Here is a 15625-nt window from a genome sequence, read left to right as displayed (position 1 = left end):
ATTATTGTCTCAATTACCAAACAAATCAAATATAGTTTTGGAAGCCCAATTTTTTTTAATTATGAATAAAAAATATTTTTTATAATTGAGTACTAGTTACTAAGCTTTGCTGAAAAAAAGGAAGTGGAATTTAAACTTAAGTCAATGATGATTCCTTGTGAATTTAAGTGAATTCCAATTATATATTGATACTTCAGAGAACAATTATAGTAATGAATTTGATGAAACGAATGACACAACTGCAAAATCAATTAGGAGTTTGGCATAGTCTCATTGATTTTGTGAAAGTTAATACGTAATAGATGATTTAGAGTTGAACTACCAAAAAGTTGTCTCTTATGAAAGTGTACTCTTGGTTTTCAGGACTATACTAGTAAAACAATACTGCTATTATTAGTGATGGAGATACTTTTTCAACTAAGGCATAGCAAAAGTTATGAAGCAATTAAGTCTTAGTATTATTTAATAGAAACTTTTTGGGATGACCTTTTTCTCTTAACTGGAAAGCAGGAAACAACTTCAGAATTGAACATGTCCTTAAAACATTATGAATATTCCTCTTTGAAGAGTTGAAGAAAAATTATATGCAAATTTCTAAAGATGATTAAAGAATCAGAAAAACCACATTACCACATTTAAAAAATATTTTTTATATTGATCAATGGAAGAACCTAATTGGGCTATAAATTTAAAGGCACTACAGATTTATATAATCATAGTGCATGTATCACAATTTTGCACAAACGCTTAGCTATTTAAAGACATGGCACTTATTTACTGTTTATAACACTTTATAAAGTACTCCTGTATTCTAAAGGATTTTTTTTTCTGTTGACTATGCTGCATTTATGTCCAAAGTATCTAGAGTGTAAGTCCTTATCTATACTTCCAAGTAGGAGTTGCCTAGAAGAAATGATTAGATTGTTTAATGAGCACTTCAGGGAGAGAAGGGAAAGGGGCTGTATAGTGAGACTGTCTTACAACATGTAATCATAATGGGCAGGTTCCATTGCAAACATAGGTAAATTTTCATTGTTTTATAATCACATAACAAAAATAATACAAATAACACAATTTACATCACTTGTGTAATGATCTTACTATGGTTGACATAATGTTCAATTTATATGCAATTTAAAATAATAGACATCCTCTTTATCCAGCTACAATAAATCATGGTTTCATTGTATATAGGTAACTCATAATTGTGAAAGCCTTTAGTTCCTTTCAGGTTTACAACCACGAGCTAAGAAAAAATATATATTAAGAATGCACTTGAATTGAAATATGGATATACACAAACACAAATGTTTCCCTTGAAATTCCATTTTCAACTTTTGAGAACTTTAACTGCTAGATCCTTACAATTTCTTATAAAGTAATATGAAGTCAGAAACTTGTATTTATACTTAATATAAATATAAATATTAATATAAAATATTAATATTAATATAAAAACTATCTTCATATTTAACATTTCTTCCAATCTTGTAGTGCACTAATGTTGAAATTTTACAGAAACTTTAATTAATATATGCCGTCTTTCCCCGAAAATATGACCGGGTCTTATTTTCTTTTGACACTTCAAAAAAATAGCTAGGGCGCTTTTTTTGTTTGTTTGTGGATCTAATTCACTTTGTGGCAATGGCATCAACAGCTCTACCCAGCAGGAGTCTGCTGCCAGCCCACTTCTTTTGCAGCCACTTGACACCACTTACACACATCGCCCACAGCCTCCATTTCACCATCAGAGCCTTCCAGAAAACAGGCTCCAGATTCACACGTGCTCTTATCAGCTAAAGAGGGCTTTCCCGAAGACATCTGAAGGTGAAATGGAAGCCGGGGGGGGGGGCATGTGCATCAATCCAGAGCCTGTTTTCAGCTGCAGAGAGCTTTCCAGAAGGCCTCATGGCGAACTGGAAGCTGGGGGTGATGCGTGAGAGCAGCGGTAACCAGCTGCAGAAGTGGCGATGTAAGTGTTGGGATGTGCGAAGCCTGGTAAGTAGGGCAGCTCCACTCTCCCATCTCCATCCTAGCTTAATGTTTACTATGTGCCTCACCCAACCCCCTGCAGCTAGGGTGGGCGGGGTCTTAATTAGGGCTAATTTTGGGGATAGGGCTTAATTTTAGCGCATGCATTAAAATGATAGGGCTTTTTTTCGGGGTGGGTCATATTTTCGGGGAAACATGGTAGTTTGAATCATATAATCTAAACGTAGTTCTGAAATAAATTTGTACTATTATTACCAAAACTGTTACTAAGTCTATTATAAAGCACTTTTCAGGAAGAATGTAAAATACAAATTTTAAGAAGTAATTGATGATGAACTGCTTGATGTACATTCTGCATATGTGGGTTTCTAGGGGTCTTTCATTCTTTGACTTATAGCACACCTATCTCTTTATAATTAGATAGAAAAAAATAATCTGCGAAGTAACAAGAATAGTGTATACCTATTCTGATCAGTTTTTTTAAAGAAAATAAAATATCTTGATAAACTAGGAGTGTTGAAGTAAAATAAAAAACATCTTACTTAGTGACTGAATAGTTTAAATAGGACCAGTAAAAACCCACTGGCCAACTTAGCTACAAGTCTTTCTAAATATACTAGAAACTAAAAATACATTAGAACAGCACTATTGGTCATCAAATGATAATTATATGGATTAAATACCAAAACTAATATACATATGTCAAAAGAACTTTCTCTTTTCTCAATGGCAAACATTAAAATTAAATTTCTCAGAAATATTAAATTATGAAATTTGGAAACTGAAAGAACGTATATACTAGAAATTTGGAAGCTGAAAGCTTATATATAATGTTTTGCATGTATACATTTTTGCATATTTTAAAATAAACTAATGTTTTCAGTTTTTCTCTGTGTTAAGTATTTCAAATAATATCAATTCCATAGAAAATAGAAAATTAAGGTGTTTGGTAGACATTTTCCTTCTACAAGAACATCTTTTATGAATGTTATTTAGCTGCATTTAACTGATCTAAGAGAAAAGAGTCAATCTTACACATTAGGGCTCAAAGCAGAAACAAGCTGCAATTCGGTCAATTGCAGGTATTCAGTATTTTCAGTAAACTCCAGGTATTTCATGGAGAAATGGTTCCTTAAATTTAAATAGTTTTGAAATAGTTTTGTGTGTAACAATTTTATCTTTTTTTGATTGCCTGCATTGACCCAGTGTATAGGAAGCCTTTAAAATACGTTCTTTTACTACTGGTTCTTCTGTTTTTCCTCCACTTGTAGAATTTTCAGATATAGACACATCATTTACAGTAACACCATTTGTTTCATCTTCTGTGTTTTTAATACAGCTTATTTTATCAGGAATATCAGTTTGAGCCAGCCAAGAATGCAGCAAACATTCTTCTGCCGTTGCCCTTTTCCTAAACAGAAAAAGAAAGAAATTGACTTAAAGAGTCTGACTACAAAATTTTAAGGCTTAAAATCACATTCAAAATCTATTTCACATTATTTTAAAAATTGACTTCTACTGTAAATTATATACTAAATTAGACTGTATAATTTGAATATCACATAAATCACAACTAATAATAATTTAATAGTGAAGTTATGACATTTATTTTATCTGGGTCAACATTTTGATCATTTGGGAGAAAACAGCTCTCTGGGATCCTGGTAGCTTTGAGAATATTTCAACTTCACATAAAACATGTTTTCCAAACATTAGGACACAAACTATTGCAAGTAATCAAATTCTTTCTTAAAAACTTACATTTTCATCACAGCTTATTTTTTTATTTTACGATGAAGTAAACAGATTATATCACAATAGCCGTGACACGAACTTGTGAATCTCCCTCCAGAAAAGTTAATTACATATATTAAAATCATACCTATAAGTTAGATATTTCCAGTTTAATCATCAGAATCAGTCTAGCTAAATTCACTGCTAATGCAAAATCACATGAGATGACATTGTTCAAGCCAAGAGTAATATAACTTAAATAAACATTTATATTTTCAATTCTTATTTTTCATTTGCATAGGTTAATACTCAAAGCAAAATAACTGAAATACATCTTACTCAGGTTTTTTAATCAAAAGAGATTTGATGAAATCTACTGCAGGTTCAGATACAAGATCAAAATCTTCAGAATAATTTACATTTATCTGAGATATATTTAAGAATGTTTCTTGTTTATCATTCCCCAAAAAAGGTGATACTCCTGTTAGCATGACATATGTTAATACTCCAATGCTCCTAAATAGAAAAAGAAAATAAAAATATATAAGTTTCATGAGAGAATAATATGTGGGTTTTGAATTAACATTTCAATAAAGAGTTTTTCTTACCACATATCTGTTGCAGTACTGATTGGCTCATAGCTTAGAATTTCTGGAGCTATTAGAAAAATATACAGGTAAGCTATTAGAAAACAATATAGTTAAGTATAAAATTGCCAGCAATGAGATGGCAAAGAGATGGTGTATTTCTTTTGACATATGCAATTTAGTTGGTAGAAACTAATTATTCAGCCTTTGCCACTGATAACTGAAACATAATAATGTGAAAAGAATAAACAGAATAGATAAACTTCATTTGGAGATGTAAGTTGAAATGTAATATGCTAATCAAATTTTATTTACATTCAAAGGCAAATTGCATACAAAACATCAAACGTAATAAATCTTGAATATTAAAAATAAACTAATTGCTTTTAAAAATAAACTAATTGCTTTCTGGAAACAATTTATTATAACCTAATTATTTTCTTATTGTGATCATGGCTGATTAGTATTTTACTATCTTTTTTGAGATTTCTAAGAAATATAGTACTGGGACATATTTTGTTAAGGAGAGTCTCCAAAAACTCAATATCAGGAATGGATGCTAGTGAAGGTGCCATTACTTGATTTTGCATGAGTCTCCTTCCTTATAAGCATATAAAATGCTTTCAACATTCTGCAAAGCATTTTTACAGAATTAGAGGTACTATCTTACAACAACCCTGGTTGTGCAGTGGTTAGAATGCTGTAACTCTGCCCATATTCTAAAATTCAATCCTGATGGGCTTAAGGTTGACTCAGCCTTCTATTCTTCAGAGATCAGTAAAATGAGGATCGAGATTGTGGGGGACAATATGTTGATGTTGTAAACTGCCCAGAGAGTGCTGTAAAACACTATAGGACAATATATAAGTCTAAGTGTAATTGCTATTGTTACCTTGGGAAAGAGATGACTGGAAAATCTGCTTTGCCAGCCTGGCTGCAAGAATCTAATGCAATCTAGGCAATGTAATGCTAAGTAATGAATGCAGGTTATGCTTACACAAACAGTGAAAAAGTTTTATTTGTTCTTCTGATTTTCTATTGGAATAGAAATTGAATATTGTAAGATCTGAAACATTCAAAGCTTAAATTCTGATAAATATCACATAACTCAAATGTTTGCATTATATGCTGTAAGTTATTTGCTCTGAAGATCACATAAATAACAAACATACCAACATATTCAGGTGTTCCCATAATTTCTCTTAATTCTTCATTATTTCTCATTATTCTGGAAAGTCCAAAGTCAACTATCCGAATTTCTCCCAAAGGTGATTCATAAGTTAACAAAATGTTTTGCGGCTAAAAATATATAAAAGGAAATAAGCTTACTGGAAAATCGTTTAACCATTTCTTAGCAGGCATGTAACATGTCTTCCCACCAAAGCTTTAGATTTTACCATATGTTATTTATATTTCTAGCCACCTATTTAGGACAAATGTCACTGCTGTCAAGTCTAGCATTCATTAATTTATGTCTGCTCCATCATCAATTTAAGATGATTATGTGAACCAAAAATTATTTTGTGTATTATTTGTCCTGAACAATCATTACAGTATCTGTTCAGGCAACTGTGGGCTTGCCTTTCTTAGTACACTACCTTAATTATTACCATACAACAATTCCAATATTTATTTCCAATGTCTTCAGTTGTTCCTCAAGTTTATAGTTCAGATCAAGCTTTGTAGGATTGTGAATATTCTGGAATAGTCTTGTAATTATCTGATCATCACCAAGAATCTCTTTTGAAAGCTAAGAAGTTTGAATCTGACAGAGTATCAATTATATATGCTGATAATACTTTCCCCAGGCTGTTTTGAGAAATCAGTAGTTTTCTCTTTTTATGCTACAACTTTACACTGTGCACTTACTAGAGCTTGAGTGAGGTTCATCAACATTTCTAATGTAGTTAACATTAAGTTTCAAACAATATATTCAGCTAAGTGTCCTGCAATGTCAATTCAATTATTTCCAACATATCTCCGCAATAGCACTCTTTAAATACTCTGTGCCTAATCTTTGTGTCAATTCAAAAAAGTCATTCTGTAATTCTTCCAAAACAGTATATAAATATCCTGGTCTCAATCCAAATGAAGGCTTTATTTCTTATTAGCATAGTACTTTCTTCCTTGCCAAAGTGGTTTGAAATCAACTCTACACTGTGATTAAGGTTATTTAGAAATGATTTATCTGTATGAACAGCTCAATGACAACCGTGGTGTCCTTGGACTATCTGAAAATATGTTTTCTTGCAGATGTTTCAGTAACTTTCTAGCACTGAAGATGTTACCTAGTTGGGTGACAAAGTATCTACAAAACAACAGCAACAACAACTAAGCTCAAAGTCCACCAAGGACTCCACAGTTCAATATGGAGCTACTTTTTTTTTTAGTTACTACAATGGTAATTCTTTATTTCACTAGAGTTAATAACAGGATACTATAAATTACTTTTAACTGATTTTTAACAGATCATGGTCTTCTTTCCAATGTTACCCCTTCACTTGATGGGCTTTTCTGAGTATCATCTCTGAAGTTGTTAATTTACTTTGCCAGTGCTTGCTCAAGCATTGTATAATAGATATATTTCAATCAACTGGTATATATCAACTGATATATTTCAATCTACTACAATTCTGTATTGTCCGTGTGGATGATTCATCTCCATATTGTTAATAATCTCTTTGTCACCTGAAGGAATTGATCAGAGGCAATATACAATAATCCCAATGTTGCAGCTGAGCAGGGCCACAACCTAAGCCCAAGGGGATTGCCATTCTGCACAAAGAAAAAAGCTGCTGCTGTATGCATTCCTGCCACCAATACTGAATTACAGGAAACTATGAATGGAAAATGCTCTGTGTGTGGCCTAGAGGTGGAGCTCTTGCCTCGCAATCAGGAGGCTGTGAGTTCGATCCTAGGTAGAGGCTAATATTTGGAATAGACTCTCCTGCTTGAGCAGGAAGTTGGACTAGATGACCTCCAAGTTCCCTTCCAACACTGTTATTCTATGATTCTGCAACTTCATTGTCACAAATCCTAAAGACTAAACTTAAAAAAAAACCACATCCACAAACAACTTCACAAATACTATAAATTGCCATCCCTATATTTAAATGTCTCCCTATATTTGATAGCTAAGTTTCTTCACACCAAGGTTTGTTTTGCTCAGTCATGTGGTCTTCCTAATTGCTCACTGCATGTTTACTAGTGGTGGTTTCATGTACTTTGTAATGCCTACATAATTTTACCAAGTGACAAAAATGATTCCTGAGAAGATTAACCAATTATTCCAATATAATTAACTCAGTCATACATCCATTCAGAAAATAAAACAATTGTGGGGCATTTGAAGGGGCAATGACATTTAAGATTTGTTTTTATCAGTTTTTATTCCTTTTTTATTTAATATGGCAAACTAAAATATTCGGTAACTTTTAAAAAGGAAAATAAAGAAGTAGACTAGCACAGCTGATTCACACGGCAGTGTGGTTTGCCGCGCTTCAGCTGTTTTATTGAACCAATAGAATCCCACCCCTGCTTAAGTCTCATTTTCCAAATTAAATGTAATTTGTTATAGACAGCAAAACCTGTAATTATGTAAAGCATACACTTTTTACCAATGTAAATATTGGTCCTTAGGCCTAAATCTTTAGGCCTAAACTTTGAAACAAAAGCTTACATGATGCTATAAATCCCAAGATGGAAAATAATAAAAAGGCACATTGCGAACTTAGTTTAAAAATTGCTGGTATATCTGTAAAATTTCCAGGTATTCATCCAGTGATGATGTCATGAGATTTCCAAGTGGCAGAATGGGAACAGCTTGATTTGCTATTCAGTTGCTGAGTCCTACCCACAGAGAAGCTCCTCAAAGGGCTCCCACAAATGCTGCTCAGTAATGTGTGCTAAGAAGCAAGAACAAAACGCCAAATCTGACTATACAACGAACCATAATAATAATGCCTTATGTCCTACAGCAAGATTATACTCTTATATATCTTTTTTGTCCTAACATTCAAATCACTGGTAACTGGATCTCTGGATATTGATACTGAAAACAATGTTTTTATACCAATGTTATGTTATGATAGCAAAATTGATGAAACTATTTGAAATTCCAAAGGAAAAGTTGGTTTTCACACTAGATACTATTGTTTTCCCTAAGATGATCATGGATCTTCCCATATACCAATATTGCACATATCTCTTCTGCCTCCCTTTTGTGACATGAAGTTTCTTGCATTTTCTGGATGTGCAATCTTCTTTAGCTTCTGTGGCACAGCATTGTAATATATTATTGGTTATCTTATTTGGGGAATCAAAGTAGACTTTGCTTGTCCTTACAAATGCTTTGCTCAGAAATAATATTAATTTGTAACATTGTAGATCATCTGGCATCAATTCGTCTAGGAACCAGACTAAAATAAATGCATTATCATTTTCCATTATATAACATCCCGTAATCAAACCACTGCAAGATAGCACTACAGTTTCAAGCATTAGTAGGAATAGATACTCATGTTATTTTTTTTGTTTTTGTTTTAATCCTTCTAGAATAGAACAGAACAGAATAGAATAGAATAGAATACTTTATTGGCCAAGTGTGATTGGACACACAAGGAATTTGTCTTGGTGTAAATACTCTCAGTATACATAAAGAAAAGGTACATTCTTTAAGAATCAAGAATCATAACTTAACTTAATGATAGTCATAGGGTACAATCAACAATCAAATCATACTAGGAAACAGTCAAGTGGGAAGGGATGGGTGATAAGGAGTGGTGAGAAGATTAAAAGTAATAATAGTGTACACTTTGTAAATAGTTGAACAGTGTTGAGGGAATTATTTATTTAACAGAGTGATGGCTTTCGGGGAAAAAACTTATTTGGCTTGATGCACTGCCTTATCACATGGGAGGTAAACATTAATTACCCCATACATATAATAGTCAAAAATCATGTAGATTAAATTATTTATCTAAAATTGTAGTTTTTTTATCTGCATTTACATAAATATGTCCCCTTCCCTTCTGCAGGTACCTGAACTGGCAGGTATGCCAGGTTTCCTATTAGTGTTTCAAGAAACTGAGGAACAAAGCAAAAGCTGGTTCATGTGTGCACAACGAATATGTACCAAAATATGTGATATTAGAAAATTCTTAGTCCAAGCTCTATACAATTGCGTAACATTATATTTGGATGTATAACTGACCATCAGGAAAAAAAACAGAGATAACATAACCTGCAGTACATACTCGGGGTCAACTGAAGAACAGTTTGGCAAGGTAAAAGATGTTCCTAAATATAGTAGAACCCCTGGTCATGAGTGCTTTTGACCACATCCAAATTGGGTGATGACCAAACATTTCAGAAAAATTTGCATCTGGTCATGAACTAATACTTGGATGGCGATCAAACACAGTCATGCCTATTTCCCCTTCCATGGCATTTTTTTTTACACACATACACAGTCAGTCTCGTTTCCGGTCACGACCAAATTGGGTTGTGACCAAAGTCATGGAATGGATTATGATAGTGACCGGAAGTTCTATTGTAGGCAGAAGTCTTTTCCACCAAAAATCAAAACCTCTAAAATGTCACAATGTATTCTTCAAAATAAGCAATCAGAACACCTAAAAAAATAAAACTTTTAATATAATGAAGAGCTTATGAGATAAATGGATTCTTAATATTGCTTCAATTCTTCAGATGGTAATAACCTTACCTTCAAGTCAAGATGAACTATATTGTTTTGATGTAAAAAGGAAACTCCTTGTAAAATCTGCCTCATGAGATGCTTAACATCTTTTTCCTTGAAGGCATTTTCTCTTTCAGCTACACACTGGTCAAAGATTTCTCCCCCAGCAGCACTGAGAATAAGAATACTTGTTTATAATTTCCAATTATTCACTGTTAATTACATTTATATCTCATCTTTATATTACAAATTATGCTTCAGATTATTTTAATAAGTTAAAACATTTCAATGAAAATATTAAAATTCAAATAAAAATACATCCATGGAAATCAAAACACTTAATAGCAAAATTCAACAGCAAATCAATTATATAATAAAGAATTAACTAAACCTGATATAAAAATTAAAAATAAATTTCTACAAAAATGTATTTTTATGCATGAGTTGTCTTTAGAAAATTTAAGAAGTATAAAGTTTCTACCAGAGAAACACTCCTTGCAATATCTCATTCAAGCAATATTTATTTTTAAAAATCTTCCTAAACCAAATATTGTTTTCAACTTTAAATCACATATCCTAATCTTCAAAAGACAATTCTGAAAATAAAAGTTAATCAAATAATCAGTTTGCTTAAATCCTTCCGATGTTAAAATAATTTATCTAGACATGACAAGTAACAGTTCTCTTTAAAACGAGCAGTGACTATGCTATGCTGCAATCAAACTTTTTCCTTCCCTCTGTATAAGAAGTGGTATAGAGAGGGCTTTTTCTAGAAATAAGGCAATTAACTAATATACTCTTCTTTCTAGAGAAGCTCAGAATTGGCTTATAATGAATTTAAAAAAATTATCCAGTGGAACTACAAGCAATGCCTCTCTGAATAATCTTAATCTGTTAGATAGTGTTGGGGGGCAACATTTAAATATTTGAGCCCAATCTTACCACATACTTTAAATTGAATTTGGCAGATCATAGACTGATTATACCTGAATTTTTAAATGTATGATTCTTATTTATTGTTTTAATGTTTTGTGTGGTATTTTTTATTTTTTGACTATAAGCCGCCTAGAGATATCTCAGCAAAATGGGCGACATAGAAGTCAAATTATGAGAGAGAGAGACAGAGACAGACAGAGATACTGAGACTCAATGTAGTATGTTCAAGTTAGGTATCAGGTGACCATTTACCTTCTTCACTTAATATCATGTTAATATTTCACTTTACTAACATTAGCCGAGTTGTGCATAGTAGAATCATATCTAGAATCAGCTATTGAGGCTATATATAAATTAAGGGTTAGGGTTAGAACTAGACGATTTTAAAGTAAATTCTCAAGATCCATTGGTTATATAAAAGGAACTGAAGCATTTTTGGGGCACAAATGAAGCAACATTCAGAAGTGGCAAATGCTTCCCTAATTTAATAAATAAGAGGAGGAGGAAGTTTTATTAGACCTCCAAGCTTCTGTTTTTATAGAAATAGTTTTACCCTTCTTGTGGAGATTTTCTGGTCTGCGCTACCTAATTCAGAGGATTCATAAGATCAAATAAACATTGAAAAAATTCTCAGTTTCAAATTTTAATATGATAAATATCAATATCAATATATTACTAAAACTCCCATTGTCATGACCTCTAGCTGAGTTAAACAGTATATTCTAGAAAAACTATTTTTGATCCAAAGTACTTCAAATGGGCTAATTTACAGAATATCTTCAAAATCCAGGACCACTATTCCCAAAGGAATGACATTAAAGAAAGTTGTAGCTGTTTTAGTTCTACCTGCTCTTACTAAACTGCTGCTGCAATCATGGGATCATCATTTTCAACATTCCATGACAGTTTCCAGGCCAGTCCCACATTTCCTTGTTTACTCCCTCCCCCATCAGTAACTATTTATCTGCTAGCTGGAAAGGAAGAGAGAAGGGAGAAGAAACAAGGAGGAATAATGTTCTATGGAGACATTATATCTATTAGAATAACAGAGTTGGAAGTAATCTTGGAGGTTTTCTAGTCCAACCCCTTGCTTAGGGAGGAAACCCTACACCATTTCAGATAAATGGTTATCTAATCTCTTTTTAAAAACTTCCAGTGTTGGAGCATTTACAACTTCTGGAGGCAAGTTGTTCCACTGATTAATTGTTCTGTCAGGAAATTTCTCCTTAGTTCTAAGTTGCTTCTCACCTTGATTAGTTTCCACCCATTGCTTCTTGTTCTACCCTCAAGTGCTTTGGAGAATAGTTTGACTCCCTCTTCTTTGTGGCAGCCCCGTAGATATTGGAACACTGCTATCATGTCACCCCTAGTCCTTCTTTTCATAAGACTAGACATACCCAGTTCCAGCAACCGTTCTTTAGGTTAGTTGGGGTCTACCTTGTTAAATACCTTACTGAAGTCCAAGTAAATTATATCGACAGCATTCCTCTGGTCAACTAATTTTGTCCAAGAATGCAATAAGATTAGTCTGGCATGATCTGTTTTTGACAAACCCATGTTGGCTTTTGGTTATTACTTTGTTTGCTTCTAGGTGTTTGCTGATTCATTGCTTATCTTTTCCAGAATCTTCCCTGGTATTGAAGTCAGGCTGATGGGTCTGTAGTTTCCTGGATCTATTTTTTTCCTTTTTTGAATATGGGAACTACATCAGCTCTTTTCCAGTCCTCTGGCAGTTTCCTGGTGCTTCAGGATCTTTGAAATAATTAGTTCAGTGGTTCTGAGATCACATCTGCCAGTTCTTCAGAACCTTGGGGTGTAATCCATTGGTCCTGATGATTTGAACTCGTCTAGGGTAGACAAGTGTTCACTTACCATTTTCTTCCCTATTTTAACTTGTGTTCCTAATCTGTTTAACAATGATTAGAGGTAAAGATAGCCTCAGTAAAAGTGACTTACAATCCATCCTCAAAGTTATAGCTGTTGCACCATTCTGAGGTCATATAACACAGTTCGGGTGCTTGGCAACTAGCTTGCAATTATGACCGTTGCAATATCCCAGAATCATGTGAACAGTCTTAGTGACCTTTCCAGACTTGGCTTCTAATAAGCAAAAGTAATGTGTGGAAAAGATTCGCTTAATGACTGTATGATTTACTTAATGACCATAATAAAAACGGTTGTACAATTGGGTCTAGTCATGTGATGACTAACTTAATGATTGTGCTGTTTAACAACCGAAATTTAAGTCCCAATTATGTCATGTCAGTAAAATGAGGACCCAGATTGTTGGGGGGCAATATGCTGACACAGTAAACCACTTTGAGACAGCTGTAAAAGCACTGTGAAGGGGTATATAAGTGCTATTGCTATTACCTGTATTGTAGTTGGGTTTTGTTTTTTATATATATAGAACACAGGAACATAATGAGGTAAATTAAACAGTATACAGAACACACAAAGAAGAGGGAAAAAAGGAAACTCTTCCTTTATACTAACAGCAACTGATCAGTTAATATTTCAGAGTTCTAAGCTTTTTGCTGATAATTGGATTGGAAAAGATTTATTTATTTAATGATTTGCTTATTGTTAACAGATACATTGTAAGATGAAAAGTTATATTTTTTAATTAAGAAAAAGTGAAGAGATTGTGAAATTGTTATTATTTGCCATGATGTTTTGTTTTTATTTGTCATGAGGAAGATGGGAAGTTGCATTCTTGAGGACACACACACTGTAAGGAATGATAGTCACCTAACAGTTGGGTTGGAAATATATAAAGCAGGATAGTAATTTAATACTGTATCTTTAAGAGAATGCTGTAAGTGTGATTAGCTGAGGTTCCTCCAACGGCTATAAGATGGAGCCAGAAATCTGGTTTCTTCTTGCATTTCCTATATTGCCGTTTTGCCTCATCGTAGTTCTGCTTGGATTGCTGTGAGTCTTGCAACTGTTAGCAAACTCCATTTACTGAACTCTGTTTATGATACTTGACTTCGTTTTTGGATTATCCCTGGACTGATACTAACTGCTTTAACCGTGTATAATTTGGACTGTTTGTTGGACTTTGTTTACCTGTTTACTGGAAGTACAACCTACATTTTACTATTCAGTGTATCTGTATGCTGGTTGTGTGTTATTCAACATCACTCTCACAACGTTTCCCTGAGTGCACTCATTCTCTTAACGGGGAATACCTCAACACACACACACACACACACACACATTTTATTCCCTTTTTTCTTTTTAGCTTGCATTTATCTTTTATTTTTCTATCTAAATCTTAATAAAAATATTTAAAAAAATAATAAGAATCCAAACCATTTATCTAGGGTACTTTGCTTCCACTATTAGTAAACTCTAATATTTCTGACATAATTTTCTGTTTCAAAACTGAAACCTTATTCTATACTTCATATGATCATCTCCCATTTTCTTTGTTCATTTTGCCTGTTTCTTGGATGTGATTCAGAACTCCAGAGATAAAGCAGGATAAAATCAAAATAAATTAGAGGAAACTGAAGTTATTTCATCAAGCATATATTAAAAGCTCAAACATGCTACATTAAGACAAAAAAAGGTATTACTTACTATTCCAAAACCAAAATAATTTCTGTTGGTGTCTCATATACTTCATGCAAGTTAATAACCCATTGATTGCATTGTGCCAATTCCAGGACTGCAATCTCATGAATTATGTCCATTCGACAGTCTTGGCCTTTTCTTCTTTTCCTCATGAACTTTGCTGCAAACTCTTTTTCTGTCTGTCTGTTTATACATTTCTTTACTACAGCAAATTTCCCCCTACAATTTGAGAGAAGGAGAAGAAGAACAAATAAACTGGATGCAAATTTAAATTATAATCAGCCCACCAGAGTACTCCTAACTAATGAACTTTAAAAGCAGGCATGATATTCCGCTCTAAAAAAAAAATCGGGGCCGGCCAAAAGAGACCCCCCGCCGTGCGCCCAGGGAGCGCCCGCTGCTTTCCCTCGCCAGGGCCGGGCGGTGGCGTGTTGCACGGAGGCTGATCTGTGGCTGGCCCAGCTCCCTTTCTTGCCGCTCAGTGGCCTCCGCCGCACCGCCCGGCTCCGCTCAGGTATCCGGCTGGGGCTGTCAGGAGTTGCTACGCGCTGGCGCAGCTCCATGCGGCTCCAGTCCCGCGTTGCCTCGGGAAGGAAAGGCAAAACCAGGAGCCGCTGCTGCCATTGCAAAGCGCCGCCGCGGCTCTTCCTTTTTGCCTTTCCCTTCCTGAGGCAACGCGGGACTGGAGCCGCGCGGAGCCGCGCCAGCAACTCCTGACTCGGGACCTCCGAGGGGAGGGGAAGGAGGAGAAGAAGGGGTGGGGGGGAAAGGGGGGATTCCCAAAAAAATCGGAATTCCGATTTTAATCGGAAGAATATCATGCCTGTTTAAAAGATGCTTTGGGACGAATTAATTGAGAAACACAAAGGGATTGTTTAATTTTATCTTCAAATGACACAAGAAAACTCTTTATCTGTCTGCCTATGACTTGAAAACACACTGAAAAAAATTAATTTTGTATTCCCTAAACATTTAATGTTTTTAAGTGCCTGACCCAGGATTGGGAAGCTATTTTGTGTGTCATTTGTTTTCATGTATTTGAATGGCAGGATTCATGGTGCATAATGTGACTATATGAATAAAAGAGAAAAAAATC

The 15625-nt window shown here is 34.1% G+C and overlaps 1 protein-coding gene across 1 annotated transcript in view; it reads right to left on the bottom strand.

Moving 5' to 3' along the window:
- Nucleotides 1–630: 630 nt before the first annotated feature.
- Nucleotides 631–15625, bottom strand: part of STK17A (serine/threonine kinase 17a) — a 31460-nt gene continuing 16465 nt past the window's right edge. The window contains exons 2-7 of the mRNA XM_026682834.2: nucleotides 14536–14748; nucleotides 10039–10183; nucleotides 5486–5612; nucleotides 4335–4383; nucleotides 4066–4242; nucleotides 631–3403 (exon numbers count right to left, since the gene is read on the bottom strand). Of these exons, the coding sequence (XP_026538619.1) occupies nucleotides 3088–3403; nucleotides 4066–4242; nucleotides 4335–4383; nucleotides 5486–5612; nucleotides 10039–10183; nucleotides 14536–14748 (1027 nt within the window). The 3' untranslated portion in view covers nucleotides 631–3087. The remainder of the gene's footprint in view (nucleotides 3404–4065; nucleotides 4243–4334; nucleotides 4384–5485; nucleotides 5613–10038; nucleotides 10184–14535; nucleotides 14749–15625) is intronic.

Source organism: Notechis scutatus, chromosome Z, assembly GCF_049901735.1.
Source record: "Notechis scutatus isolate UNSWTSFEM ecotype Mainland chromosome Z, rNotScu1.2, whole genome shotgun sequence".
Classification (NCBI taxonomy): domain Eukaryota; kingdom Metazoa; phylum Chordata; class Lepidosauria; order Squamata; family Elapidae; genus Notechis; species Notechis scutatus.
Note: the sequence above shows the minus strand (reverse complement) of the source record. Positions and strands in the feature narration are given on the sequence as shown.